Genomic DNA, 27,544 nt, shown 5'->3' with positions numbered 1-27,544 from the left:
TTGATCACAGTTTTGTTGACACACGCACCGACCTGAGACTTGTGGGCTGCAGGGTATTGTGTTGCAGATTTGTTCCTGGACTGGTTTGATGCTGGAGTCGCATTCATGGCTGTGCTTCTTCTCTGGTGTTAGACATCGAACTTCCCTCATCTGTAAGCCCTTTCCACAAGACTTTGAGCACTGAGAACAAAAACGCAGGCAGGCCAACAGTATAAATATAATTTCCACAAATCTCTGATTTTTAAAAAATTTCTCTTCATTGTCCTTTCATCTCTCACCGCGCTCCACTCTGTGGTGAACCACTGTGCCTGACATGCTCCCATCTTGCACTGCTGGACTGATGCAGGCTTGTCCAGCTTAGCGCACTCAGCGTCTGGAACAACAGTAAAATCGTTCCCCATCTTCTGGACACAAATGATGTCTCGTCGCTGAGTTCCATCCCCGCATGGGACGTTACACTGGAAAAAAGACCACAAATCAGTGACATGCCCAACCCTAGTCAAGAATAAAGCAGCTATAGGACACAAAACACAATATGAGACCCAAACTCACAACACAAAATAAGTCTTTAGACACCACTCTCCTACCTGTGTCCAGGGGCTGCTATACCACATAGCTACTGGCACACAGGGGCCTCCGTTACATGCCTTCATCTCTGCTGGTTTGTCTCCAACACAGTCTCCTCCTTCTCCACCCTCTCTGACTCCTCCTCTGGTCAGACACACCACTTCTCTCTTTTGCACCCCAGGGCCACACTGCGCTGAACACTGAGCACACAAAGTCAGGGAACATGTTGAGGACCGATGCTAAATGCATGTTTTATTCTTTTGTTGCTGTGAGTACATAAGTAAGTAAAATTCATTTATATAGCACCTTTTAAGATAAGAATCTATTACAAGGTGCTTTACAAGGATATTAAAATACTGCCTGTCTAAATAGATGTGTTTTCAACTGTTTTTTTTTTTTTTAAAGCTGAAAAGTTTTTGAAAGCTGAAATGCGTGTGCATTACTTACAGTCTTTAACCAGTCTGTAAAGTACCAGTTGGTCACACAGGGACCCATGTTGCACTCCTCACTTCCCTGTGGACGGGCCCTGGAGCTGCACTCCTTCTCGTTCACCACGTCACCTTGATCGCTGACACAGCGCACACTCCTTGTTCTCTTCCCTACTCCGCAGTCCACCGAGCACTGAGGCAGAAACAGGACAAACATGAGAATATGCAGACAAACCACGAAACGAATCTTCTTTTACTTCCCAATTCTAACTTTTTATAGCTTTTTTTGTAGTATTAATTATAGCTTTTTGAAATTAATGATAGTGTCTTGTTGAGACACTATACTATACAAGTGTCCCGCTTGCTGACAATGCAAGAGGGTCTGTTATTTCCAGACAAGAACAGAGGCTGTTACTAGCTGCATACATGTGTTGTAGACCCACCTGGCTCCAGTTAGAGCTGACCTCCCAGTGGGAGCAGAGGCGGAGCTGGCAGGGCTGTGTCAGCACTGGCTGGGTGAGGTCGGCGCAGCGCTGGGGGTGAACCATGGTGGAGCGATCGCCAAAGCTCTGCCTGCACTGAAGCTGCCTCTGCTGGACACCCGGGCCGCAGGATACACTGCACTCCGACCACGAACTAGCCTCCCAGCTGTTGCAGAGGAGACAGGATCCACTTAAAAACATTTACAAGTCATTCAAGCAAAGAGACTTTTGTAAGCAGTTAGTTTCCATTCATAATTATGTTATACAGTTTGTGGAATTATCTTTAATTATTCACAGTAATTCTTATGCATGGCACAAAATACAGCCAACCCAAACAAATTAACTGCCATGTAGCTACTACTACTTTTTGTATGCAAAAATATGCATAAAATGTCTCTATGTTCAAGTAAAATAAAAAATCTATGCTTTCAAGCCAAGATAAATGAATATCATTTTACAAATAAGCTGTTAAATAAGATTCAATGTATAAAAAATGCAATATAGAAATTAATTTTCTATATAATCTGTATATGAATAAGTTAATGTATAGGTTGCTCACAATGGTGGGCAGGGGTGTGTGTTACAAGGCTCCTCCTCAGGAGCAGGTTTGGCTGCAGAGTCACACTTGCTCTCTGAGACCTCCTCGTCTGTATCACGGCTCACACATACGATGAGTCTATACTGAGTACCTTAAGAGAGAGAAAGAGATGGACAGATTCTTGTACTTGCTTCCAACAACCAGAGGAGGGAGACACCACCTCATCCAAAGTAATTAAGCAGATGAGAGAATTTTTGGGGTGTAACACGTATGAAGTCCCACAATCACAAGTCTTACCTTTGCCACAGGATGCAGAACACTCGGTGAGGCCACCTCTCTTCCACACAAATGGCGGCAGGGTGTCCAGTGGCAGGTCGGTGCGCGGGGGGATCCGAGCATTCCTATTGGGCGCAAATCCTCGTGGGCGTGACCGCTCAGGTGTCCACTGATTCGAAGTTGGGAGCGAAAACACAGAGGAGGAGGACGAGGAGGAGGAAGGGTAAGAATGGACTGAATTGGGAGGAGCAGCAGGAACAGGGTCTTCAACTGAGACGGTGAGAGGACCTGTGAGAGAATGCCAACAAAGATGGACATTAAAGCTCAAATATAAAGGAGAACATGACTGGGAAACAAACAAGAGGAGTTATTAAGAGCGGGGAAAGTCGAAAAACATGTTGAAACGATGAAAATAAGAGGAAAACATTAATGATGTCATGACGAGGTCAGCATCTCATGACAGCCAACATATGGATCAGATAGCCTCCCATCTAGGTCATCTACGCACACAAATACACACAAACACACTCGTGAAATAATCCCTCCCATTTGGCCCACAACCACACCCATCATAAACCATAAAGACGTCAGTCATTCTCCCAGAATCTGCATTACAGTGATGTTTCCTTTAGTAACTTGGAAAGAATGAGTCTGGAGAGCTCCACATTGACACGGTTCAGCTATGTGCTGCACATGACTGCTGGGAAAGCTGCCATCTAGGCTACTGTACACAGCATAGAGAAAATATGGTTGTCAAACAGAAGAGAAGAGGTCAGAAAGCCGGGGTGTCATAGACTTACTGCGAAGGGGTGCCCTCGCTGGCTCTCGCTCCCTTGGTCTCTCCCTGGGTGCCTCTCTGGGCGTCTCCCGCTCTCTCTCCATTAGCCTCTCGGTCTCTCCCTCTTTTTTCTCAACCGGAATGTAATACTCATAGTCAATGCCTGGGTTGTCCTTGTGGAAGATTATCTAAAGAGCAAAACGGAGCCAAAGAAGAGGGTGAAAAAAAAATGGCTAAAAATCGCATTATTGATTCCCGCAGAGAAATGTTCTTGTTACAGGTCAGAGGTCAGAATGAACTGGCAGGAGCTTAATATCATGCTCAAGAACCCACCCCCTACATAATCCTACAGTCTTATATATGAGATATAATCTAGTCAAGGTCATTTAGACTTAATCAGCAGGGATCTCATTTCAAAAACATTTTGATCTGCTATATTTTGCAACTGATCCTGAGGGCCTTCAGTCACTGCTTTAGTTTGGCGGCGTCACATCTGCTTGTAGAGTGAAATTCATCTGGAAGTGCTAAGAGTCAAAATATGCTTTTTTAAAAAAATAAAAAACTCTGACACCTAATTCCTAGAAGGAGGATTTAGAGAGTAACTGAAAAGTTCAGATTTAAATATATAGCTGCTGTATCACCATTAATACACCCACGTCATTTAACCTTTTGGTGTTTTATCTGTGTTAAACAAACAAGATTAAATGTCTGAGTTTTAGGGGTGCGAGACATTTGATTTGGCTGCTTTTGAAAAGAGTCAGAGCTGTTTCCCCTAGCTTTCAGTCTCCGTGCTAGAGTATGCTTTGCTGTCTAGTTGCTCAGTTGGCTCTAGTTGGCTTTTCCTTAACCCCCTCATTTAAGAGCACAGGATTTATTTCCAAAATACTAAATTACCACCTGGGTCCTAAAGTCGAACAGCTGGCCTTGTGATGGAAAATCGAGTGCTGTCAGAGGCATTTCTGGGATTTTTGTGGCAGGAAATATGAAATTAAAAATGTAAGGTAAGTTTTCATGCTCATGTGCAGGGCCTTAATAAAGATGTGTTACATGGAAAGGTAGCTCTCTGTGACTGTAAAACATTTAATATTGAATAGCTACTTAACAAATGGTGAAACAAACATTTAGACCTATTACATAGGTAAGTATTACTTATTTAAATATAAGTATTATACAAAATTAAATGTATCGTATTATTGGATTACAATTACTGGATTATAATCAGTCATGCACTTACCTTAATTCTGTAAAAGCAGATGATTTAATGACTTTATTAATTCTGTGTAACGTTATCTATAATAATATAGCACAATATAGAAAACATGGAGTGGTTTCAGTGCCACTCCACGCCCTCCCTTTGGACAGGTCCCTCAGTGCCTTACTGCCTAAGACACCACTGACTATTTTTCCTAATATTGGAAGGTGTATTTAAAACAGTGATACAACCCGTGACTTAAAAAAAAGAGAGGACATTTGGGGCCTTTCTCCCCCTCTACTTGGAGTGCCCTTGTGAGTGGAGGAGAAAAAAAAGTTCCTGGAGTGAGGCATTTTAGTTTGTGGTCTGTGTGTTAACTCAAATCTACAGGGTGTGCCAAAAAGTTGATTTATTTATATATTTATTTTGCAACACTGGCAAGGATCTAGAGGGAGCACATATTCTTAATCCATCTAACAAGCATGCAATGAGCTACACGGCATCACAGTGCCGCTGCCATGGTGACAGCGTTTTAATCTTTTTATATCTTACTTTTTGTATCCTGCTAAACCTTAAAAATGCTGGTGATTGTTGGGGAGATCAAACCAGAGCTATTTTCTTTACCTCCTCTGATCCTGATGTTACTGGATGTGAAGCTACACATGACTCCTGATCTTTAATAAGATTTTAGCCTGAGGTTAGCGCTGTTATTATTAAGCCTTGGATAGTTTCAGGTGGCTCAGGATAAGCTTTAGTATATCCTTCTTTATCCTGCCACAATACTAAAATAATTCCGTCTCCTTGGAGGATCTTGACACAGAGCAGAAGAACACAGCTTCGGGCACAAAACAGTGACATGGAGATATATTAGAGAAATATTTTGTACGTATACATGTTTCTCTGAGTAAATCTTAATTTTGTAGTGCTGGTCCATGTGTGCTTACAGAACTTACATATAGCTGTAGCTGTGTCTTTGTGGGTCCTGGTGCCCAGAGGGACTCGCCCTTTGCTTCCTCCCCCTCCGCCTGTGCTCTAGGCCTGGTGTAGGTGAAGGTAGTGCCCCCTGCTTGATACTCCCCTGGGGGGTCCACAGCCCAACGTCCGTTCACCACGGAAGCTCCTGTTCCACTCCTCATGGCTGGAAAAAGGGAGGAGGGAGTGGGAATGTCAGAAGAACTGGGGTGAATTTTTCTTTTCTTATTAGGACCTTGTTTAGTCTGGTGAATTCTTAGAAAATCCCCCCATATGCTCAAACACATTCCCAAAAAAGACAAACACAGACCCTGGAGTGCTGTGTGGTGAACAAACAGGAGGCTGACAAGAAACACATGCACACACAGAAATCTACACACTTGACTGATTCTTTATGAGCTCTAACAATGCTAGCTTAGAGTCTGTGAGGCCACAAAAATCTCAGGTCTCAGTCAAAGCCAGCACACACACGATCACGGGCCAAATCTCATTCCCAAATCTGCACTATCCTCGCCAGTATTTCACTGCTGTAGGCCAGCATTATTCAAGAAACCCTAAACCGAATGTGTGCGTGTGCAACTCAGCTTACCCAGGTAGTTAGGGCTCGCTCGTCTCTCGGTGATGTTGATGAATGTGGCTCCGGGTGGGATGTCCAGGATCTTGTGGTAACCAAGAGGAACCGTGGTATTGTGGAAGCTTCCCGTCACCTTTCGACAGGATGTTTCCCGCCCACCACACACTCCACATTTGTCAATCACAGAGCCGGAGCCCAGCACCCCGTCACAGCCCTCCGTCTGACAGGAGAAGGAGTTGAAAAGATGTGAGTGATGGGTCGGACAATGAAGGAAATGTGGCTGGGAAACAATTGAGATGTTAGAGAAGGGGTGGGGATGGAGAAAAACGGGTCCAATCTTGTTGACATTTCGCATCCATTGCCAGTGTTTATTTCAACGTTGCTTATTTAAATTGGTAACTGATGCTCGCTAGATTCCTGCCAGGAGCAGAAGGGTGGAACGAGGGTAAAATCAGAGAGTGAGAGTGCAAATGAGAGAAAGAGGAAAAGATGCAAAGAAAAGAGGCCCCGAGAAGGGCCGTAAAAAGAGCCTGACTCTGAATGCCAGTTTAAATCAGCTTCCAGACGTGAGACTGAGACAGCCAGATTCTGGGCTTTGTCAACCTCTTCGAGACAGGAGACACTTGGACTCAGACACGTGAAACAAGAAATCTCGCACACACATTTGAAACCACTCACCAGACATTGTCCTTCCACACACACATCATTGGTGCTAACATTGAAGCAGGGCGTCCCGTCTCTGACACGCTCTGACTGACGGACGTAGAAACGATAGCCAGCGGGTCTGCAGGTCAGCTCGCACTGCTTGTCTGCCCCAACTGTAACACAGAAACACAGGTCAGCAGGGTCACTAGACAGCATGTATGTTTTTCTTAACTCTGTGTGTGTGTGTGTGTGTGTGTGTGTGTGTGTGTGTGTGTGTGTGTGTGTGTGTGTGTGCAGAGTTTTTTTCTCTCTCTGACAACCACGGAGAAGAAACAGCTGGAAGGATGAACGTCTTTCCATGTGGTCAGGAAACTAAGGCCAGACCATGTAACCCCTGAGAGGGAGAGTGATCAGCTATTTCGCCGCTGTTCATGGCTGCACCTTCCCAGCGGATACATACGCAGAAAAAAGGTGTAATCTTAAGCTTGAAAAAGGCAAGATTTATGAGTGCGACCCAAAGGATGCACGCAGCAGGGCGAAGTGTGCTTGGAAACACAGAGTCGAAGAACTGAAGAAAAAGGGCACCGCTTCAAGGTAAAAGAGAAAATGAAAGTCATTCAGTGCAGAGAGGATAGGGAAGATAAATAGTGTGGCGATACAGAAAACTACACAGGGCAGAGTGGTAAAAGGAAAATGTGAAGAAAATAAGGAGCTTTTTTTGAAGAAAAAGAACTAATATATTTGAGGGCATGGCATGAGCACAACATCAGCAGACCGTCTTCAGTCCTCCATGATGCTTTTTCAGACTGCAGGGTGTGTAAGTAACCTGTATTTTATGAAAGACTCAGAGTTACTGTAATTCAGCATGTAAAACACCAAGGAATAAAACATGATGATGTAGCCTACAACTTCTCATCATAGTCCTAGGAGAAAGAGTATGGGTCTGTTTCCCAAAAGGTTAAGATCTTCATTTAAAATGAAGAGCAAGACACAGAGGAAGGGCTGGTGATTGGGTCCACTGTTTGGCAGTTTATTTAAGAAGAAGCTGTAGGGGTATGTGAATGTACAGGCCTGTGATCATGTTTGTTTGAAACAGGGCTAATGACATGAGCTCACTCCATGAGAAGAAGAGGTAGCTGAAGAGAGGAGGGAGGGGCTCGGGGTTAAAGGGGAAAATTCTCGTCTTCTGAAACTGTAAAAACCATTAAATTCTGTACATATATGAACACCGTGCCACTTTGCCTGGAGCAGTCAAAACAGCATACAGGTAAATAATTTTCTTCTTAAAACAATTTTCAAAAGCCTGCGTTAATCTTATGATGCAACCAAATGTTGTTTGTGATAATACAGCAGTGCTGCGAAATGGTTACACTGTTGCAGAATGGAAAAATTTCCACTCCAAGTCATGACATCAGCAGAAAGTAAACCGAGCTTTCCATCACCTTTGAAGTCATGAGGTTCATAGGAGATAACGGAGAACAAAGGGTAAAGGTCAAATACCAACGCCCTGCTTTCACCTTGTGAGGATTCAAAGAGTGTCGTATGACACACATTCAAAGGAAATCCATATGCTTTCAGGGTCCTCAAATCTCTCAGAATACCACATTGCTCAGCCAGGTGTCACACAAGCAGGAAACTAAACTATCTTGTGCCGGGATCAAAGCAGCTGTGACACCGTACACCAGATCACTCAAAAGTGACTTACAAAAGCATTAAACTGAAAAAGAATCTGTGACAAATGTGTGATAACTGGGGTTGAGGGAACGGCCACGTGGCCCTCTTACCTCTACCATCGTTTACTCAGTCCCGATGGCCCAGAGAGCAGCCATCTTTAAACTCAACCTTTAATGTCAGCTGCACACCTGTACAGTTTCATGACTGCATCTGGCACGACTGCAAGGCCGTCGAGTTCAGAAAGGACAAACACCTGCTGAAGTACTCAAAACCTTCGTGGTAGTTCCTGTTAAAGGAACCGAGGCTCCGGGATCACATTTTGCAATGATCACTGCACAGACTGAGAGAAACATGGGGTGAAAACCATATCATAGATGAGAAGTCGCTAAAAATGTTAATGAATAACCTCCACTTGGAAGATAAGTGCAAGTTAAAGTAGACTGTTAAAATGTCATTTCAAGCTTGGGCTGACGTACAGATCGAGATCTGTGGTTTTTATGTTTCCACAAAGGGAACACATATTTCCAGCGTTAAGGAGTGAATTTCCTCTCGCTAAGTGGGTGGAAGAGGTGAGGAGGGCATTAAAGCAAAACAGTTGATCTAGACTTGATGTTTAACAGTTTTATACAGACACAAGGCAGGAGATTGCGCATAAGTTTGCTTATAAATACACTGTGATGCTGTAGCAGCAGTCCTTCAACACAGGTAAACATGGAGTTCGAGGAATTTAAACAATTTTTCAAGGGACTAAAGATGAAGAGACTAAACAGCAACAGATTTAGTGATGAAGGGACTCAGCAGAGTTTTCAGAGAAACTGTATTAATTCTCAGTGAAAACAGGACAAAATAAAACACTTTATCATGTATAAAAATATGTCATCGTGTCCCGAGATGGATCCCTGTTGGAAAGCGTGAGGGGCAGGCCTAAGACCACATGATGGAGGACATCATGTGGTCTTAGGCAGAGTTGGAGGAGATGCTTCAAGTGGGGAAAACTTATTGCAGACATATGTCGCATTGAGGACAATGTGATCTAGACTAGATAAATGGAAACTATCTAATGCCAATGGGAAAAAAAGCTTATTTATAACCGGCCATTAACAAATATTCAAACCAGCACATTTGAAAAATAGATGAATAGTATAATATAGTTCGTATATATTATATAAATAAGAAGTATACTACTGTATATTATATACTTTTCATTCCTGGAACTAATTTCTTAAGGCTAGCCTTTAATTGTCTTGCTGTAATTGTAATTTATTCTGATTTCAATATATCAGAAAAGTTTGCTGTTGACATAAGGTGGTAGAAAAAAATCAAAATGCATCAAACTGTGCAAAACCGTCCTTTTTTCAGCCTCGGTGTGCCCCCTTGTTTACCATCTGATGACTGCAGAGAGATATGAGAAGATATATGGTACATATTTAGAAAGAATGAGAGAGAGAGAGAAAGAGATGGAAAAAGAGAGGCAGTGTTCCCACCCTCTCTCCCTCCACCCTCATTCTCTCCATCTGTCTGTCATAGTTATCTTTGAGAGATTAGACTGGAGACAGTAACAGAAAAGAGAGGGGGAGCTAAAAGCGGGATACGTGTCGCCACACATGCTCTCTCTACCTTCCTCATCACCTCCCTCGTTCTCCGTCTCCTTAAGCCACGCTCGAGCGCGTCTCAGCTCCAAACTGTCTTCTTTAAATTTAGCCTTTATCTTCCATTTGTTTCTTCCTACTCGTCTTTGCCTCTCTGTTTTCTCTGCTCTCTCATTCTCTTCCACTGTCGCTCTAACTCTCGCTCCCTGTCTGAGCTTAGTGTTCAGACAGTGGAATATATGGTGCCTAAATATACTTCCCCGCTATCGCTTCATCTAAACAAACTCCAACGGGGAGAGAGAAAGAGAGAGGCAGTGGGACAGGAAGAGAGGAGGCTGGGTGTGCACAGAGGGGATGAGGCCTGAAAAAAGGAAATATTCAAGTAAAACAACACCTGCACGTGCAGCGCTTACAAATCTATAGAATCGCTGCTAACCAGAGCCGAGCGTGTAGCAGGAAATTAGTCAGGGCCCATCGCTTGCGTGGCTTATAACCACGGTGGCAGCTTTACTGTTTAAACGTACACTTCTAAACCCGAGGCCACGCCACTCCGAAGAACAAACATAACAGAGCTCGTCACCTTGGAGGCGAAAACGTTCACAAGCTGACTGCACCGCGTAACATAAATACTGACTGGAAATGTATGCAGTGCTACAGAGCTTTAAACAGATGAGAGCAGCTGGAGAAAAATGACATGCAGCAGTCAGTGTTCAAACACACTCAAGCACTCCATCGCAGCCTCCAGCGTGTTGATAGGAAGCCAGATATGAAAATCTGGGTTGTGGCCAATGGGACCGGACTGAAGTAAACAATGTGATAGAGTTTACTTAGCGGAGTGGGAAAGGATCATCTCCGGTGCTGATCAAGTGTGACGTCACCTGGCTACAGCATCTGCCCCCCACAGCACAGCAGCATAGTGCAGCCAAAGCGTGGACTTTAGTGAGTGTTTTTGACTATTTTCCCATAAACTCCCCCCTACCAGAGGTTGCCCTTTTGTCCCCCCCCCCTTATCCAGCCCTCTCCTCTTCTCAGCAGACCTCAAGGACACATCAGTTTAAAACAACCCAAAGTGAAGCAGAGGGCAAGGACGCACAGCAGCTCAATTCAGGATGCAGCGATATCTCTCCCCCCCCAATCCCGTTACACAAACGCACAGAAACATGGTAGTGGGTAAAAGGAAAGCTCCCGTGTGTTTATGCAGACAGTTTGACTCCAGCTGATACCCTGCCGATGACTTCTGGTGCAAACACACAGAATTAATCTTGTAGATCCGCCTCAAACTTCCCAAAGTCTGACTGAAATCTTAAACAGCCTTCATGGCTGACATGTTGTATTCCCCTGGGAAACACAAGGCATTCAGCTGAAACACACCGGCCTCTGACCTTTCACTCAGGTAATGGGAAAAAACGATATCCATCTATGGGCTTATTTTTTCTGGCTGCAAGTACAAGTAAGTATGCAAGTATGAGTGTTACAAATAACAGACAAAAACTCATAATTATCTTTTTAAACTATGCTCACACAGTACGCTTTACTGTGTTACTTTTTCATTTCACACCGATTTAGGGTTTTTCCAACACTGCAATAGGTTCACTGATAGAGGATTTTTATCCATGCCCACCCGCTCCTGTCTGCGGGCCTTTCAAGAGGTTTATTGTTTCAAGAGAAAGTCAGAGCAAAAGCACTAAATTCATACTTTCTCAACAAAGTATACATTTATCAACATGCCAAGTGATGGGATCTGCACTCCTTCCATGCATCCCATTGGTAAATGTCATACCTGCCAGGCTATTTAATTATTTTAGCCTGCCTACAGTTACGCTATATGGCCAAAAGCACTGGGCTGCCTACAAATTACACCTACAGGAGCTATTGAGACATGGAAATCCATATAATTTCTGTGCTGATGTTAATGCCAGAGGAGGTTTGGAGCGCTGGAGTTACTGAGTCAGAGCGCTGGTGACTTTTACACGCTATACGCCTCAGCACTTTACGTGGTTTGCCCCTCTGCTGTGGTTTCTTAATGCTTTCGCTCTTCAATAATACCACTTACAGCTGATTATGGAATATCTGGGAGGGAAGAAATTTCACAAACTGGCTTGTGGTGAGGGTGGCATCCTATTACAATATCACACTCGCATCAAGTGAGCTCTTAAGAAACAACCCGTTTGTTCACAGATGTTTGTAAAAGCAGACTGAGTAGCTAGGTGCTTGATTTTATACAGTTGTGGCAATGGCAGTGAAAAAAAGACAAGACTAGGGGCTGTCCATGTAGTGTACTTTAGAGCCTGCAAGCCACCTTGCAAGCCACCTCCACCCCAGCTATGTTGTCAGTGATGCCTGCTTGATTTTGCACTGCAGTGTGTACGCACATGAAAGCATGGCGAGGTCCCAGAACAGAGATGGATCTCCAAATTTAAATGACCCCAGCTTGAAAAGAAGTTTCTTTTGGCCATAGGGGTCCTTGCTTAATCAAAAGTACATGCAGCCTATTTTGATTCCACGACTGCTCCACAGTATTCAGCAGCTCCATAAACAGTCGGTTTATGGAGCTTTAACATTAAAAACAGCTTCCTGCTGCACCAAAAACAAGAGTGATAACAGCAAACTTAAACAGGATGGAAAATCAAGATAGTGGGCTGGAAGTTGATAAAACACTCAGTGGGAGAACTCTTTGAACTGCTTTCATCTGCTCCATTAAATAATCTATTAACTGGAGCTACTTTAACTTTTACTGTATTGATCGCGTGTCGTGCTCCGCTTTAATGAATAAACTCTACTGACTCGACGTTCTCAGCTGTGTGTGCTGTCTATATTTGGACTAGTGTGCTAACTGTGTATTTCTTTTTGGCAAAATTTGTCAAACTAATGTACTTGTGTGCAGGCCGGGTGGTGTTGCTGATCTACTGTTACTGGGTCTGTACTTCCCCCAGTGTCTGTGTGGGTCGAAGGAGTTCATCCAGCTCATCCAGTAATCACAAGTGCAAAGACAGACGGACACACAAACACGAATGAGCAAACGCTTTCTCCCCCCCTGTTTCTGTTTTATCTGAGATCCATTAAGCTATTCATCTAGAGCACAAGCACTCTTGCCAATATGTTAATACCACAAATACACACAGGCTCAAGCACATATTTCTAATTCTAATGACAAATACTGTTGATATCATCCCACAGCTGTGTTTCTCTCTTCTCTTTCCCTCCTCGATTGCAAGCAATATTCACCCTTCCTATTCGCTCAAATTCCTCAAATATCCGCTGAGCCTTTTCTCTTTCTTTGCCTCCAGCATTGGAAAACAAAGACAAGCTCCACTGCTGCGAACCTTTGCACACTTAACCAAAGAGTAAACAAACACACGGAGCTGCACACTTCTGTGTGAAGAAACAAAGACACGCACGCACACGCACGCAAGCCACGTTGTCTCCGTTTGCTCCCAGCGGTCATGTGACAAAACACTCGCATCCCATCACCTCTCACCTCCCTCTCCCCGTTCTTCTTTCTCCTTCTTTATCTCACTCAGTAGGAATCCGTGTGCTTAGTCAGAGTTGGGAGGAGAAACTTGGCAGGAGAGGAGGGGAGAAAGGGAGATGTTGGACAAATGAGAAGAAAAACAGAAGAGGGAAAGTGTTCGGTGCAAAGAATCAAAGCAGATTGGGTTCCAGTCATTCTCTGTTTCTATTGACTCTCACCACCCTCGAAGCTGCATGCAGATGTTGGCCTGCTCAAACAACAGAGAGTGGGGATTGTGGTGGGCTGGGCAAGCAGCGCAGGTCAGCCGGGACACACTCATACCAGAGACATATTTAACTCACTCAAACACACATTCCCCCCCAACCCCGCCTCCCCCATCATACCATTTAATTCCCCCAATAAGCCTTTTATAACATTGACACACACTGCCGCTCACCACTAAACTACCGTGTGTGTTGACTCAGTTCTCACCCTCGGTGAAAGGTTCCCAGTTGTACAGTCGACCCATGAACTCTTGGGTGTTAAAGGCCGCACACTGCTCCGCCCTGGAGTCCAGCGCACCTCCTCGGCACACCTGCAGGACAGAAACACCAAAGCAGACGGAGAGAGAGAGGTCAAACAATTAATGCCACAAACTGAACTGATGTGAAATACCCCAGATTACACAGAGGGCCATTTCTCTCCTAGTCCCTGGGGGAAGTAAGGGTGGAGTGAGGAAAAGTTGAGGACAAGCAGCTAATAAAGAAGGGAAGAATTAACTTGACATCACAGAGGTAAGCACAAACACGCTATGCTGTTATGGAGAAAAACTCACACAAGCACTCCCCATGCTGCTTTGGCCAGTGTGCGAGAGTATAAGAACCATATGGAAATAATAGATTTTTTGGAAACGGCTGCTCACATAAATCCACTTTATGGCTTTCGGTGCATGGCCACAGAATGTGAGTGACTGTGTGAGCACATGCACGAGTGTGTGTCTATGCTTGTGTGTAAGAACACATGTCCAGCTTGTGCTCGCTTAAGAAGGGTCCTTGTGGAGCCCTATAGTGGAAACAGTTTTTATCATTCATGCACTTAAATGACAGCTGAGACATCAGGCAGACACAACTCTGCTGGTTTACGCTGCAGCGGCTATGACTCGCTGAGGTTTGCTGTAGTCCACACACAAGTGTTTTTAAGAAGAAAAACCATTAAATGCTGCGCTAAACAGGAAAAATATTTGGAGTCAAAAAGTAAATTCAAATATTTGTATTAGACTGTAGTTTCTTCTTCACTGTACCGCATTAATCATCTTTAATGCCTTACGAAAAGGGCCTCAGTCCATGGCTCACATTAGAAACCTGCCTGGTTATAAATGGTTATACAGTAAATGCTCAGCCTTAACTTGTCATAACTTTAAAATGCCACTTACTCATTGATTCAAGTTCATTAATAAGAAGTCAGTTAGCCTTACTTAGAATTAAGACTATAAATAGGAGGAAGTAGCCACAATAAGTGCAATTACTCATTTCCAAACATAAAGATTGACGTAGCTTCCAGGTTGTCTTATAGCTGCAGTCTTTTTAATGACCAGCAGGGGGCGACTCCACTGGCTGCAAAAAGATTTCCAGTTGTATGGAAGTCTAAGGGATAATATAACTCTTCATCTCACTTGCGCTTTGGCTTCAATGAATAGTTTCCTGATGATTTTAGGAATTAAGCCACTGGTTTAAAGTTGTGCTGGATATGACACAAAGCTCGTTTTTTAAATTATGATTCCCACTGGAGTCAAAAAGGAGGAGAGTTTGCTTTACTATCAATCCTTATCCTGCTTATCCGGGTCTGGGTCTTGGAGGGAGCAACCTAAGCAGAGATGCCCAGACCTCCCTCTTGCTGCCAGCTCCTCCAGCTCATCCTGTGGGGGGAGCCAAAGGCATTCCCGAGCAGGCTGAGATAATCTCTCCAGTGTGCCCTGGGTCTACAATGGGGTTGCTTCCTGGTAGGACATACCTGAAACACCCCAATTAGGAAGTGTCCAGGAGGTATCCTAGTCAGATGACCAAACAACCTCAACTGGCTCCTTCAAATGGAGGAGTAGCTGCTCTCCTCTGAGCCTCTCCCCGAGCTCCTTACCTTATCTCTACAGGAGAGCCCACACAGTCTTCGGAAGAAGCTCATTTCCACCATTTGTATCCACAATCTCATTCTGTAGGTCATTACTCACGTCTTGTGGCCATAGGTGAGGGTTGGAATGTAGATACTTAGACCCCTGCACTTGGGGCAACTCCCGGAGTTGCAACTGAAACCTTTTCCAGCTGAGAACCAGACTTGGAGGTGCTGGTTCTCATTCCTGCTGCTTCACACTTGGCTGGAAACCGAGAGCGTAGACTCACCACGTAATCCAGCCAAAAGAACCACATCATCCTCCAAAAGAGAGGTGATCCTTAGGCCACCAAACCAAAAAGCCCATGCCACTTGGCTGTGCCTTGAATCTCTGTCCATAAATGTTATGAACAGAATCAGCCTTTAAAGTGTGTTTGATAAGTTACTTGCCAGCAGGATCCATAATTTTAAGGTGCCATGTAATGATTTCCTTTGAACACAGTCCTGTGATATTTTGTTTAAAAAAAATAATCCTTATCACTCTGCCTTTATCAATAGTCCTTCAGAAAAGTGCTGTAAAAATGAAAAAACTACACCCTTTGGCTTTAAACGAGTGCCACTTGTCTTTGGTACACTTGCACAGCTTTTGAAGGTATTTGGTGAGTGTGTTAAAGTTGGAGAGCTCACAATCCCAGACTGACCGCATCGCGCTGAGACCAGGGCTCAGTGAGGGCCAGACCATCTGCTACAAAACTAATTTTTCTTGTTTTTGCTGAAGATAGCTCTGTGTTTGGCATCACTGTCCTGTTGGAGAATAAATCAATGACCACAGATACGATCAACATCTAAAAGACATGCAGGGCAGTGCACTTAGTCAGTAATATCTCTCTGCTTTTACTCGTAGCAGAGCAGTCTTACACTGTTTTCATTTTTAGTTAAATAACAGGTTTTAAAACTCCCACCAGCTTCATCAGGTGTCACTTCTGTGGTAAACCACAATCATCCTGCCCGAGGAGTTTGCACACACACACGCACATACACACGCACACGCACGCACGCACGCGCGCACGCGCGCACGCACACACACACACACACACACGGAGCTCTCAGATTTCCTTGGTACTCTAATCTCTGTCAGCTCTGCAATCTTCTTGTCTTTCATTTCTTACTTTCTTTGATTCGTTCCTCTTTTTCTTTCTTGTATTTTTTTTTCTGAACCTCTCGTCACGCACACAGCTGCCACAAACAGCTGGAAAGTTCCTAGCAGCTCGTCTGGGGAGAGCGAATACTAAGGTTCAGACTCACACACAGAGCAACATTTCCCACGTGAACCGTCCTCTGCGACAAAGTGTAAAAGATTCTCATGGATAAACCATCAAAGCATGCACTCTGTGATGCTTAACCCCCCACCCCCAACCCCCCTGCATTTTCATACTGGTGTGTGTATCTGCAATGTCTCGTATTTCCCCTCTGTCAAAGTGTGAAACCAGCTCATGAAACTTTATGTGGTACGGCTTACCGCATGTCCTCGCTGCTCAAAAAACAGACTTAACCTGGCATAATTTATGGGTGATATGATACACATTTGGTTAAGGCCACTTATAGGGGAATGTGTCGAGCCACATCCACTGAATTTAGGACCGAATACGGGCTCCTTGAAGGTCAGCGCACGTATGCGACCTTATGTTTTCAGGGGACTGTGCAAATCTGCCCAGATTTGTGTGTGAAACACGGTTGGTTCTGGTTGTAAATATTTCTGCTGCACATAAACAAGCAGAGCCCTGTTTTAAACTGGATATGTTCCATGTCGCAGGGCATGTGTGTTCGCCTGCAAACATTAAACGGACAACAGCCCCATAAACAAACACACATGTGCACAGGGTGTAGTGTGCAGACGTGGGATGCTACAGTACAGAAAAAAAGGAAAAGGAATGTAAAAAGAAAGAATGTAAGACGGTAGGAGTGGATTCTGCTCTAAAAAAAAGAAGTCCAGGGTGTGTAAGGATGTCAGGAAAGACAATGGACCGAACGGAGAGGGGAGGAAAGCGGAGACGGTTTGAGGGGAAAAGCAGAAGAGAGAAGGCGACGTGCTCTCTGGTGTTTCATGGTTCTGGAGGATAATTTGTGTGTAATTGTAAGGAGTGGTATACTGTGAGCACAGGGCGAGGGGCGAATCTCCTCATAAGGGATGGAGGGGGGAAAAGGAGGTTATTAAATGGGCCAACAAGGCAAAAACACTTTCAAGATAAGGAATGATAGATGGAGAGATTCCCACACAGATTAGGTTAACCGGTGGGTTTGTGTAACACCTTGATTATCATCTGATTGCTTCTGTTTCTTTGCGTGTTTAATTTCCTTTGCAGATTACAGATCTCAGCAATTAACTTAAGAAATGCTGTGTTACAGAAATGAAGGCCAAAACCACTAATATGAGACTCAAATTCTACCAGAGTGGACTTTCCCACTCCCTCGCTGCCGAGTTTAATGAAATACTACCAAACATATCTGATAAAGTCAGAGCAGCTCTGAGATTGTGCTGTAAACACAAAAGAAATGAGGCAAGAGATTTAAAAAAATGTCTGCGACTGAGCGACAGACTAGCGTATAGCAGCAGGTGAGAGTAAAGTGAATGCAGCTGGAGAAAGAGGGACAGTTAGTGTTTTTTGTACGGTAGCTGTGAAGGTTATAGATGTGTTTTACTGCCCAGGCTGGGGGGGAGATCTGTGCGCAGTATATATAAGAACATGTGGAGCAGATGGGGTGACGGCTTTGTTCTGCACACACTCACAAAAATGCCACACAAGCCAAAGCCTCGAATGTGAAACAAACACCCAGACTACACTAATGAGTTCTGCAGAGGAACAAAATATGGAACCTTTTGCTTTAAGCCAGCTCGCGATATTTTGTAAAAGAAATGCGATTAGGAAAACCACAATTCATTTAGTTCAGAAAGTTAAGATTACTTATACGCATTCTTAGGCCCCTTAGAGGAACGCAGCTTTAATTAACACGTCAACAACGAACCTGGAAGCTGAACACCGGCCAGAAGACATTAAATGTTGCAGGAGTCTCGGTCAATATTTTCTGAGCCACAGAAACACATCACACATTCACAACAGCCGAAGCCTTAACACAACACAGCTGAAACACACACTTACAACGGCAACGTGACTTAATCAATGATTTCATCTTTGAATACTTTGTTGCCTGTAAATGGATTGAATGAGCTGTAAAAACAAACTCTACATTCTCGGATTTCACTGAAACATCTCAAAAGGTTATATTTATTTATCTGCAACTACCCTTACACATGTTTTATTTGTAATCACGTATAATGTGTCGTTTCATTGTGTGGCTGTCGGTATCGGTTTGTGTGTGTGATTTCTGTACACCCGTCTCTCTTGAAAAAGAGATCTCAGTCTGTTCAAATAAAGGATTTAAATAATAATAATGCTCATTATCATCATCATAATCAACTTGATGATGATAATGAGCACGCATTTGTTAAAGGAAAGTAGCACAAAAAATACAGAAAACTCTGTGTAACCAAGTTAAAATTAGAAGTTTTAGAAAAGTAAAACGTGATGTTTAATTTTAAGTGAGGATGTTGTTTAGGAATTAAGGTTTAAGGAGCCCAACTGATCGTTCATGAATAGGTGGTGGTGGTAGTTGGGGGTTGTGGGAAGATTGTCTGGCACCGTCCTGACCAACGCCATTGGACTATAGTACTGTTAACCGTACACTGGGCAGTTCCATTGGATAAAAGCTTGGACAGGACCATTAGGAATGCCACTTAGTAGATTTTCTATTTAGTACAGGTTTGAAGTACTTTTCCTTTAATTGGGTAATCTTTGCTATGCTACTTTCTGCTTTTACTTCAAATGTTGTATTTTCTTCTCCACAGCATTTATTTTAAACCTTATTTATTTGTCTTCTGTTTATTACTTTGCTAATCCAAATAATCCAAATCCTGCATTATTTTAGATCAACCTATCCATTAAGATACTATAGTATACTTACATACTTATATACTATATAAGCTGGAACGTTTAAGTGATATACACATCAACGAATACACATAAATCAATAATTATGATCTGATTATATACTGTATAGGGGATGCCATACCCTGCATCTACGGACTTCCTAAAATCCACAAGGAAGCTGTCCCACTCAGACCCATAGTCAGTAGCATAAACTCAGCCACTTATAACATTGCTAAACACCTTGCTACCATCCTTGCTCCTCTTGTGGGGAACACCCCACACCACATCAAGAACTCCACTGACTTCACTGACAAGGTCCAGAAACTTACCCTGGATCCAGATGAAACCATGGTGTCCTTTGATGTAGTCTCTCTCTTCACTTGCATACCCACCACGGAGGCCGTGGAGACTGTCAGAAAACGACTACAAGAAGACAGCTCCTTGGAGGACAGGACCAACTTCACACCCGATCAGATTTGCACACTGTTAGACCTCTGCCTCACCACTACATATTTCAAATACAACGAAGGCTTTTACAGACAAAAACATGGCTGTGCCATGGGCTCCCCCGTGTCACCTATTGTAGCCAACCTTTACATGGAGGAAGTGGAAAGGAAGGCTCTTGGCTCTTTCAAAGGAAGAGTACCCAGCCACTGGTACAGATATGTGGACGACACCTGGGTCAAAATCAAGACACAAGAAGTGGAATCCTTCACTGCGCACATTAACGCTGTGGATAAAAACATCAAGTTCACCAGGGAAGACACAAAGGACAACTGTTTGCCTTTCCTGGACTGCGCTGTGCACATTGAAGAGAACGGCAAACTCAACATCGAAGTTTACCGGAAGCCCACACACACGGACCAGTACCTCCTCTTTGACTCCCATCACCCTTTGGAACACAAACTTGGAGTAATTAGGACCCTACACCACCGGGCAGAACATGTTCCCTCTAAGCCTGAAGGAAAAAAGAAGGAACACACACATGTAAAGGAAGCACTCAAAACGTGCGGCTATCCTAAATGGGCGTTCTTAAAGTCAGCAAAGAGGCACAGAAAAGAAGACCAGACACCAGCGAGGGAGGATAAGAAGGACAGACGCAACAACATTGTCATCCCCTATGTAGCCGGTGTATCAGAAAAACTTAGGAGAATTTTCTCCAAGCATGACATCCCGGTGCATTTCAGACCCAGCAACACGCTCAGACAAAAACTGGTTCACCCGAAAGACAAAACGCCAAAACACAGACTTAACAATGTGGTGTATGCTGTACAGTGCAGCGAGGAATGCCCAGACCTCTACATTGGAGAGACCAAACAGCCACTTCACAAGCGCATGGCACAACACAGAAGAGCCACCTCCACAGGACAAGACTCAGCAGTCCATCTGCATCTTAAGGATAAAGGACACTCTTTCGAGGATGCCAATGTTCACATTTTGGACAGAGAGGACAGATGGTTTGAAAGAGGAGTGAAAGAAGCCATCTATGTCCACTGTGAGCGACCATCTTTGAACAGAGGCGGGGGTTTACGACACCAACTCTCTGCCATCTATAATCCAGTTTTGAGATCCCTTCCCAGACGCCTTAACGCCCACTCACATCCTGGGCCATCTGACCTCAGGAATTCGCATGATAAGGTGGGGCCAGGTTTCACAATGAACACACCCGAAACTCTGGCTGATTGGGACCCACACCCAGTTTCACACCTTGGCTCAGGCGATTAGAGGATCATCAGGGGGTCCTTTTGTCCCTCTGTGGGGGGATACTCCCACTAGGTTTATATCTGGGACTCTCCACCATTTGACCTTAGAACTGAAGAAGCTTCTCGGATGACAGGTGAAACGTCTTCAAGTAACTTAAAGAAGTCCAGACGCTTTTCTTTGCAAGCTCCTTTGACTATATACTGTATATGAATCTAAAAAGTGTCATTCGGCATAAGGGGTATGTTTATTTTAGTCACTTTAAATATATTTGAATTATACCACTTGTGCACTATAAAGCTACTTAATTAGGGTTACACGCCTGCGTGTGAGACAGAAAATTGTGGCCATCAAGGTTTGGACCAGTCTTTCACATTGATTGAATTTCTTATTAAATATTCTGATCCCCGACACGTCACCCCAGTTCAAACAAATACTGGAAACAGCCCTGTGACCAATGCTGGATCCAGATGCAGGTTTCTGGTGTATCAATATGAATATTCATACTTTATTAAGTTGAAAAGGGTGTATATTAACTTTCCAATGTCTCTTTGTTTCTGTTATTTGTCTTTTAGTTGCTTTCACTTTCACTTTAAACGTTAATTTTCTCACATATCTTGATTTGGTTTTACTTTCTGTTTTTGTTCTTTTCCCTCTTTTGCAACTGTCTGACTTTAATTACTGCCTGTGCCTGTGTCTCACCTCTGTGTGTATATATAATATGTATAATATATATAATCCTTTGTCAGACTGTCTGTTCTCTGTGCCTTCTTCTTGCCCAGATAATTAGATGAAGTTGAAGGCTGGATAAATCCCTCTAACACCTTTCACAGTTTTGTTATGTTTAAAGAAATTTTATACTGCTGCATAATGGACACGATATACTCTGACACTGACAAGTGACAGGTCGAAATCTACCAATAACACAGGCCAAACCGCAGCTTGGTCGGGATCTACCTTTAGCTCCGTGCGTGTCTCAGCAGAGAAACCTCTGAAGACACACTCCTATCATCTTGCTCATTGCTCATTTATTCACCACTGAAGCCCACGCCTGCACAGCTGGCAAAATCGCCTGAATACAGGTTAAGGCTGGCCGGTCATTCCTCAAGCATGACTGCAGCACAATGCAGACAAAACAACTGACGGCCGGCCCCTGCAGCCATGAATCACCTCGCAGCACGACTAATCAGTCTCTGTGTGCATGCAAATCCGTGACATACGCTGACATATGTGTGTGTATAGGTTTGTCCCGAGTGATTAACATTCTGTGCCTAATCTTGTGACTGAGGCCGTGTGCCGCCTCTTCATAGGGAAGCTTTCAGCTATGACCTGGCGGGGCGGGGGGTGTCATGAGTCCCCTAAAGGAAATACTTCTCACTAATCAAAAAACAGGCAACGAGTGAAGGCGGGAGAATGGCGAGAAACATTGATGCAGTCCTCGGGAGAAATGTGGGTTTGAGCAAAGAAAAGAAAAGAACACTGTGGCCACAAGATCAATAAGCAAGTCCAAAGCTGTGCTCAAAGCACTGAAATGCCAATTTCCACGCTTCACTTTCCATGTAGCAGCTCTACAAATCCACAACATATTTTTTAAACCAGAATGTTTTTAATACCCAGAAATCACCCTCACTTTCTTAATAACACCTGGACCTGGAGACAGAGGCAGCAAGAGTCCAACCTCTGAACCTGGAAATATTTGATCTCTCTGTGAATTCACCTCCAAGCTGCTGATGCTTAATTTCATTCATCTTTAAGAGCTGAGATGTCCCTGAGGGTGATGTAATATGGCATTAGGTTGTTTCTACTGGAACATCTTCTATATGACTTCGTAATATATATTCATGTCCTCGTTTTTATCTAATGAGCCTTTCAGCTTGAATTCCTTCAACATTTACTTGATTATCTTAACAAAGACGTAGATGGTGCGATTATTGCAACTCTCTCTCTCTCAACTCTCGCTTTAGCTTTAAGTTTAATTCTAGTTATCTATAATAAACTTGGTCTGAGCACTGATGCTAAAAGTCATCTTGAGCATGCTGGGAGAGGGAGGAGGCATCAGACAAAACTGCATTTCATTGGATGACTGTGCAAATAAGTGCGCAACCCAATAAATAACAACCTACATCGTTAATTAATGTTGAAATTCTTGAAAGCATGCAGCCATCAGCCAAATTTGATCAAAAAAGGCTTAAAAAGTTTATTGATTTGCCCCCAAATAAAAGTTTTCTGAAGTTATATTTTTTTCTTTGGCAGTTGTACTTCTGTGGTTTTAATTCACGATTCTTCGAGTGCTACGTCTCTCGAGTGGGAGCTAACTAAACACAGACCGAAAGAGATCAAAGGAACATGAAAGTAATCAGGATGCAGTAGCTGTTAAAAGCAGGCGAAGCAGGCAGCACCTGCTTTTCTGTTTTTTTCTAGAAAAGCAGGTAGCTCTGCTTGCTAATGCACTAAAGCACATAAAGCTCAGATCCCTGTGAATGAGTCTGTGTGGTTTCATGCCACAACCCAGCACATCTGGGCCTGTTTGTCACTTCCTGAGAACCGCAGTGAGCGTGGCAGCACACACTCATTAGAGCTGAGGAGTGTGGCCCCTCAGCTCTGTTAGTCATACTATATTTTCTGTTTAATACCACTTCTGTAATGACAGAGTGTGATTAGATCATCTGACTCGCTGCAGCAGCCTGAAAACAGGAATGTGCTTGTCTTGATGGCCAGAACGCACAGTGCTGAGTCTGTGTCGAGTCTCGAAACACCCATCATTTCTTTATATTTTGCTTCCAACGAACCAGACTACTTTTTTTGGTGGTTTTGAGCGATAGTTTAGAAAATCTTTCAAAGTTCCCCATTTTCAGTCCACTCCCTGAACCAGATCAGTTTCAGAGGATTTTTTTTTTGCTTGTTAAGACACTTAACACTGACCTATGAATCATTCAACCATGAAAAAAAGCCCCTAACTTGGGATGAACCAGTGTTGTGTTTACACATAACACACAAAATGGGAAAGAACCATATTAAATTATATGTTTAGGGACTTTGTTTCTAGCAGCCTGTTAGAAAACCATCTTATTTGTTTCTATTTCTTTAATTGACAATACAAAAAATGCAGTTTGACCAGAATAAAATCGTACTTATTTGTACAGCAAACAGAAGAACCTAGCTGAAATTACTGGAAACTTATGGAGTGATTAATCTAAATTAGAAAAATCTGTGTTTCTAATCATCATAATATGTACAGAGGAGGTCAGGAGAGAGGGACGACAGCCGTCTGTAAAAGGGCAGCATTTCTGCCAGTGCTGTTGGGGATCAGTACCAAAAGTATTCCAGGTATGTTTGTGTATGTTGTAATAAATCAATACTATTTTGCATTTTCCTAGCAAATTGTAAAGAAATGAGGGGTGGTGCAAGACTTTTGCACAGTGCTGTGGAAGTGGGTCAGATATAGGAGTGAAATCAGTGAAATTTTAATACACAAAAGCATTATATGCATTATCTTTTGTGTTATTGTCTCATCAAGATGAAGAGTTTGGTTTGAGGAGGGTCATAAATAATGTTGCTTTAAGCCTGTGGTTCTCAAACTGTGGCTCTGTAACCGATGGGTGGGCACAGAACCACTGCAGGAGTTTTCTGATTTCACCTTTCTAACCTTTACCTTAAATCTCACCTCAGAGCCTTTTGTTGGTGAGGACTGAAGTTTATCTTGGCTTCCAAATTGAGGAATACAGTAAAGGAAGAAACACTGGTTTAGGTCAATGACAAGAACAATAAATTAAGAGGAAACTGGATATAGAGAGAGGACACTAAACTAAGACTAATAAAACTGTGTTTTTTGGAAAGTGCGAGGTGGATGTCCTGCCGGTTGTGACTGTAAATGACATCATTGGGTCTGAGGATCGCTTCCTTGACTTGCTGATGTAGAAATATTCACTGTTAGTCATTCTACGTAAATATTTACACTCATGTAAAGCACAGACTGAGAAACTGAGACAAGATGGAGCACTTAGACGATCGCAGAAATTTATTAGAAAGACCTCGGACAGGAAGGGACAGGAGGTGTCTTTGTGAAGCGTCTGCTTCTAACTCTTTTTCCCCTCTACTTCTCAAATTTCACCTTCTCCTCCGCTCTTCCTCACACAGAATAACTTCTTCTCCTGTTACACACACACATGAACCCAAACTCTTTCTCTTGCTCACACACACACACACACACACACACACACACACACACACACACACACACACACACACACACACACACACACACACACACACAGTTTTCCATGAATCTGTTTCTTCCTTTGACACAAACTTCGTCTTCCAGCAGAATCTTTTTCTTCCTCTCCATCCAAGTCAATTGTTTTGCTTCAGTGAACCACGCCTCCTTCTACACCTCTGTCCCCATCCTTCCACACCGAAACACTCATTCATTTTCCATCTCTCTGTCTTCACCGCCTTGCTCCCTCCCCACCTTTTTACTTCCCTTGCCCTTTGGCTCGCCCTCCCACTACTATGGGCACATTTTCTAAAAACAGTACTCCCTTTCACTACTACTTAACTGCGTCACTTCCTTTACCACCCTCCCCTTATTCCCTCACTCTGACACTTACGCACACATCTTGCACATCTGACCTTTGGCCCTTCTTGCTTCCTCTGTCCCTCTCTTGCTTCCCCATTTGCTTCACTGCAACAGCCAATCACACTTGCAATGTGCCTCAGGCACACCGTGTTTTGACAAACACACCTAATAGATAATAGGATGTGTCATTCTCCAGATCTGGCTCACTCCCTGAATTACAAACACACACATTATATATACAGTTCATACAAGCCTGGGCAAAGTCTTGCATTCAGCAGGACTTGAACCTATTTTTAAGACACATAAAACCAACAATCTACTGGAGCAGCAAGAGAGGCTGAAACAGAGGCTAATGTTGGGTAAATATGTAACCCAATGAGTCAGGCTCAGCCATCACAGGACTGCTATTAGCACTCTTGGCACACACAGGTCCTGTATTCTGCCAGCTACTAAATCTGTTTTAAAATGGGGACGACTGAGCACAGAACAGGACACAGACAGAAGGAAAGAAAGATAGGGGGATAAAAGACAAGTGCAGAGAGGCTGCCAAGTTATCTGCAGAGGGAAAAGTCAAGGGATTGTGAGTGCCAACGTGAGTGCCCCGTTCGAGTGTCTACTTCCACTCTGATGAGAGCAAGCTGTAGATGTGGACTGTGGGGGCAGGAGGGTGTAGGTGCGCATGTGAGTGTGGCGTTCATTGAGCCCAGTCTTATCACGTCCTCCTGCGCGCCCACTTAAGATAGACCTGCTGGAATAAATAACCCAGTCACATGTCACCCTGGGTATTTTTGCCGTGATTCGAGCGCCATGTTTCGCTCAGTTTTGTTTAATCGTCTCTCCATCTGCAGAGGGAGAGGTTAGCTTTTACGCATGTATCTAAGGTTTAGTCCTAATATAATTCCAATCATTCTTTAAAGCAGCTGAAAAGCTAAGAAAACTGAACAATAGCTTTGGATACTTGTTGCCACGTGCACAAAAGCATTTTAATTTGATCCTCAGGTATCACACAGTGTCTATAAATCAGGTATTTTTATAAATGCCTGACTACAGTTAACGCTTATTGGCTACTGGAGCTGAAATATGTAAATTTCCATGTGCCGTCGCCCTCTCCAGAGACCAGATTTGACTGATTGATAGTTGAGAAATGGCAGCGATGGCTGAAGGTTGTGTGGAAGTCTGCTGTTAATTTACAGCAGCCATAGCAAGAGGTGGAAAACATCTAAGCTTGCCAATTGTAATCCTACCAGGCTGAATGCAGCTGATGGCTGAAAATACTATCATATGTGCAGAGCTTTTGTGCTTTGAGTTATTTTCCCTTTTTAAACAAGTAAGGTCAGCTTGAAATGGCACCATAGATACACCTAATACCTGCTGTACTGCTCGGAAACTTTATCCGCAATATTCACTCTAAATCTCACAATTAATTGAGTGAAATCAAGTGCGGCGTTCTCGCCTGAGTGAAGCCTGATTTGCTGCGAGGTCGACCCCAGATTCTCACCTGTGCGTTGACAGTGAGTTGGCCCATCTGGCACGAGCAGTCCGACGGTGTCTCTGGCTCCTCTTCTTGGCAGCTCTCTGCTCAGATAAAGCTCTCACTGTGCTGCACTGATAGGTATGGAGCAGGTCGCAACCCCAATCATAAGACGGCAATCAATGTAGGGCCCGAGCCAGATGTGCATTTGCCCAGAGTAACACCCACAGTGTTTATACTCACATGTATGTGTGCTGTAAAGACATGCACATGTGCTTAATTATTTGTGTAGTTTCACTGGAGTAATTGTGTGTTCTGGTTGTATCCCGGAATACACAAATGGCACGGCGTAGCGGAAGCAGTAGCAGGCATTTTCCGTCTCAGTGCTCAGAGACAACCAGCTACTGTTGGAACTGGAGAAACTGGAGAATAGTCTACCTATCAAATATTCACTGCACGCATACGAAGCGAGCGCGACTGTAGACTGAATGATTGGGTGCGAAGCCGGTAAATTAAGTGGAAAATTAATTGTGTGTTGAAG

The 27,544-nt window shown here is 43.6% G+C and overlaps 1 protein-coding gene across 1 annotated transcript in view; it reads right to left on the bottom strand.

Moving 5' to 3' along the window:
• adamtsl4 (ADAMTS-like 4) overlaps window positions 1-27,544 on the bottom strand; it is a 37,469-nt gene that overhangs the window by 2,783 nt on the left and 7,142 nt on the right. Inside the window, exons 5-16 of the mRNA XM_084943873.1 lie at window positions 13,659-13,761; window positions 6,486-6,625; window positions 5,823-6,027; window positions 5,215-5,399; window positions 3,092-3,257; window positions 2,313-2,579; window positions 2,037-2,166; window positions 1,439-1,643; window positions 1,015-1,188; window positions 588-767; window positions 279-458; window positions 33-180 (exon numbers count right to left, since the gene is read on the bottom strand). Of these exons, the coding sequence (XP_084799999.1) occupies window positions 33-180; window positions 279-458; window positions 588-767; window positions 1,015-1,188; window positions 1,439-1,643; window positions 2,037-2,166; window positions 2,313-2,579; window positions 3,092-3,257; window positions 5,215-5,399; window positions 5,823-6,027; window positions 6,486-6,625; window positions 13,659-13,761 (2,083 nt within the window). The remainder of the gene's footprint in view (window positions 1-32; window positions 181-278; window positions 459-587; window positions 768-1,014; window positions 1,189-1,438; window positions 1,644-2,036; window positions 2,167-2,312; window positions 2,580-3,091; window positions 3,258-5,214; window positions 5,400-5,822; window positions 6,028-6,485; window positions 6,626-13,658; window positions 13,762-27,544) is intronic.

This window comes from Perissodus microlepis, chromosome 11 (assembly GCF_051167445.1).
Source record: "Perissodus microlepis isolate ML-2025 ecotype Zambia chromosome 11, ASM5116744v1, whole genome shotgun sequence".
NCBI classification, from domain to species: domain Eukaryota; kingdom Metazoa; phylum Chordata; class Actinopteri; order Cichliformes; family Cichlidae; genus Perissodus; species Perissodus microlepis.
This window is presented reverse-complemented; position numbering and strand designations above follow the sequence as displayed.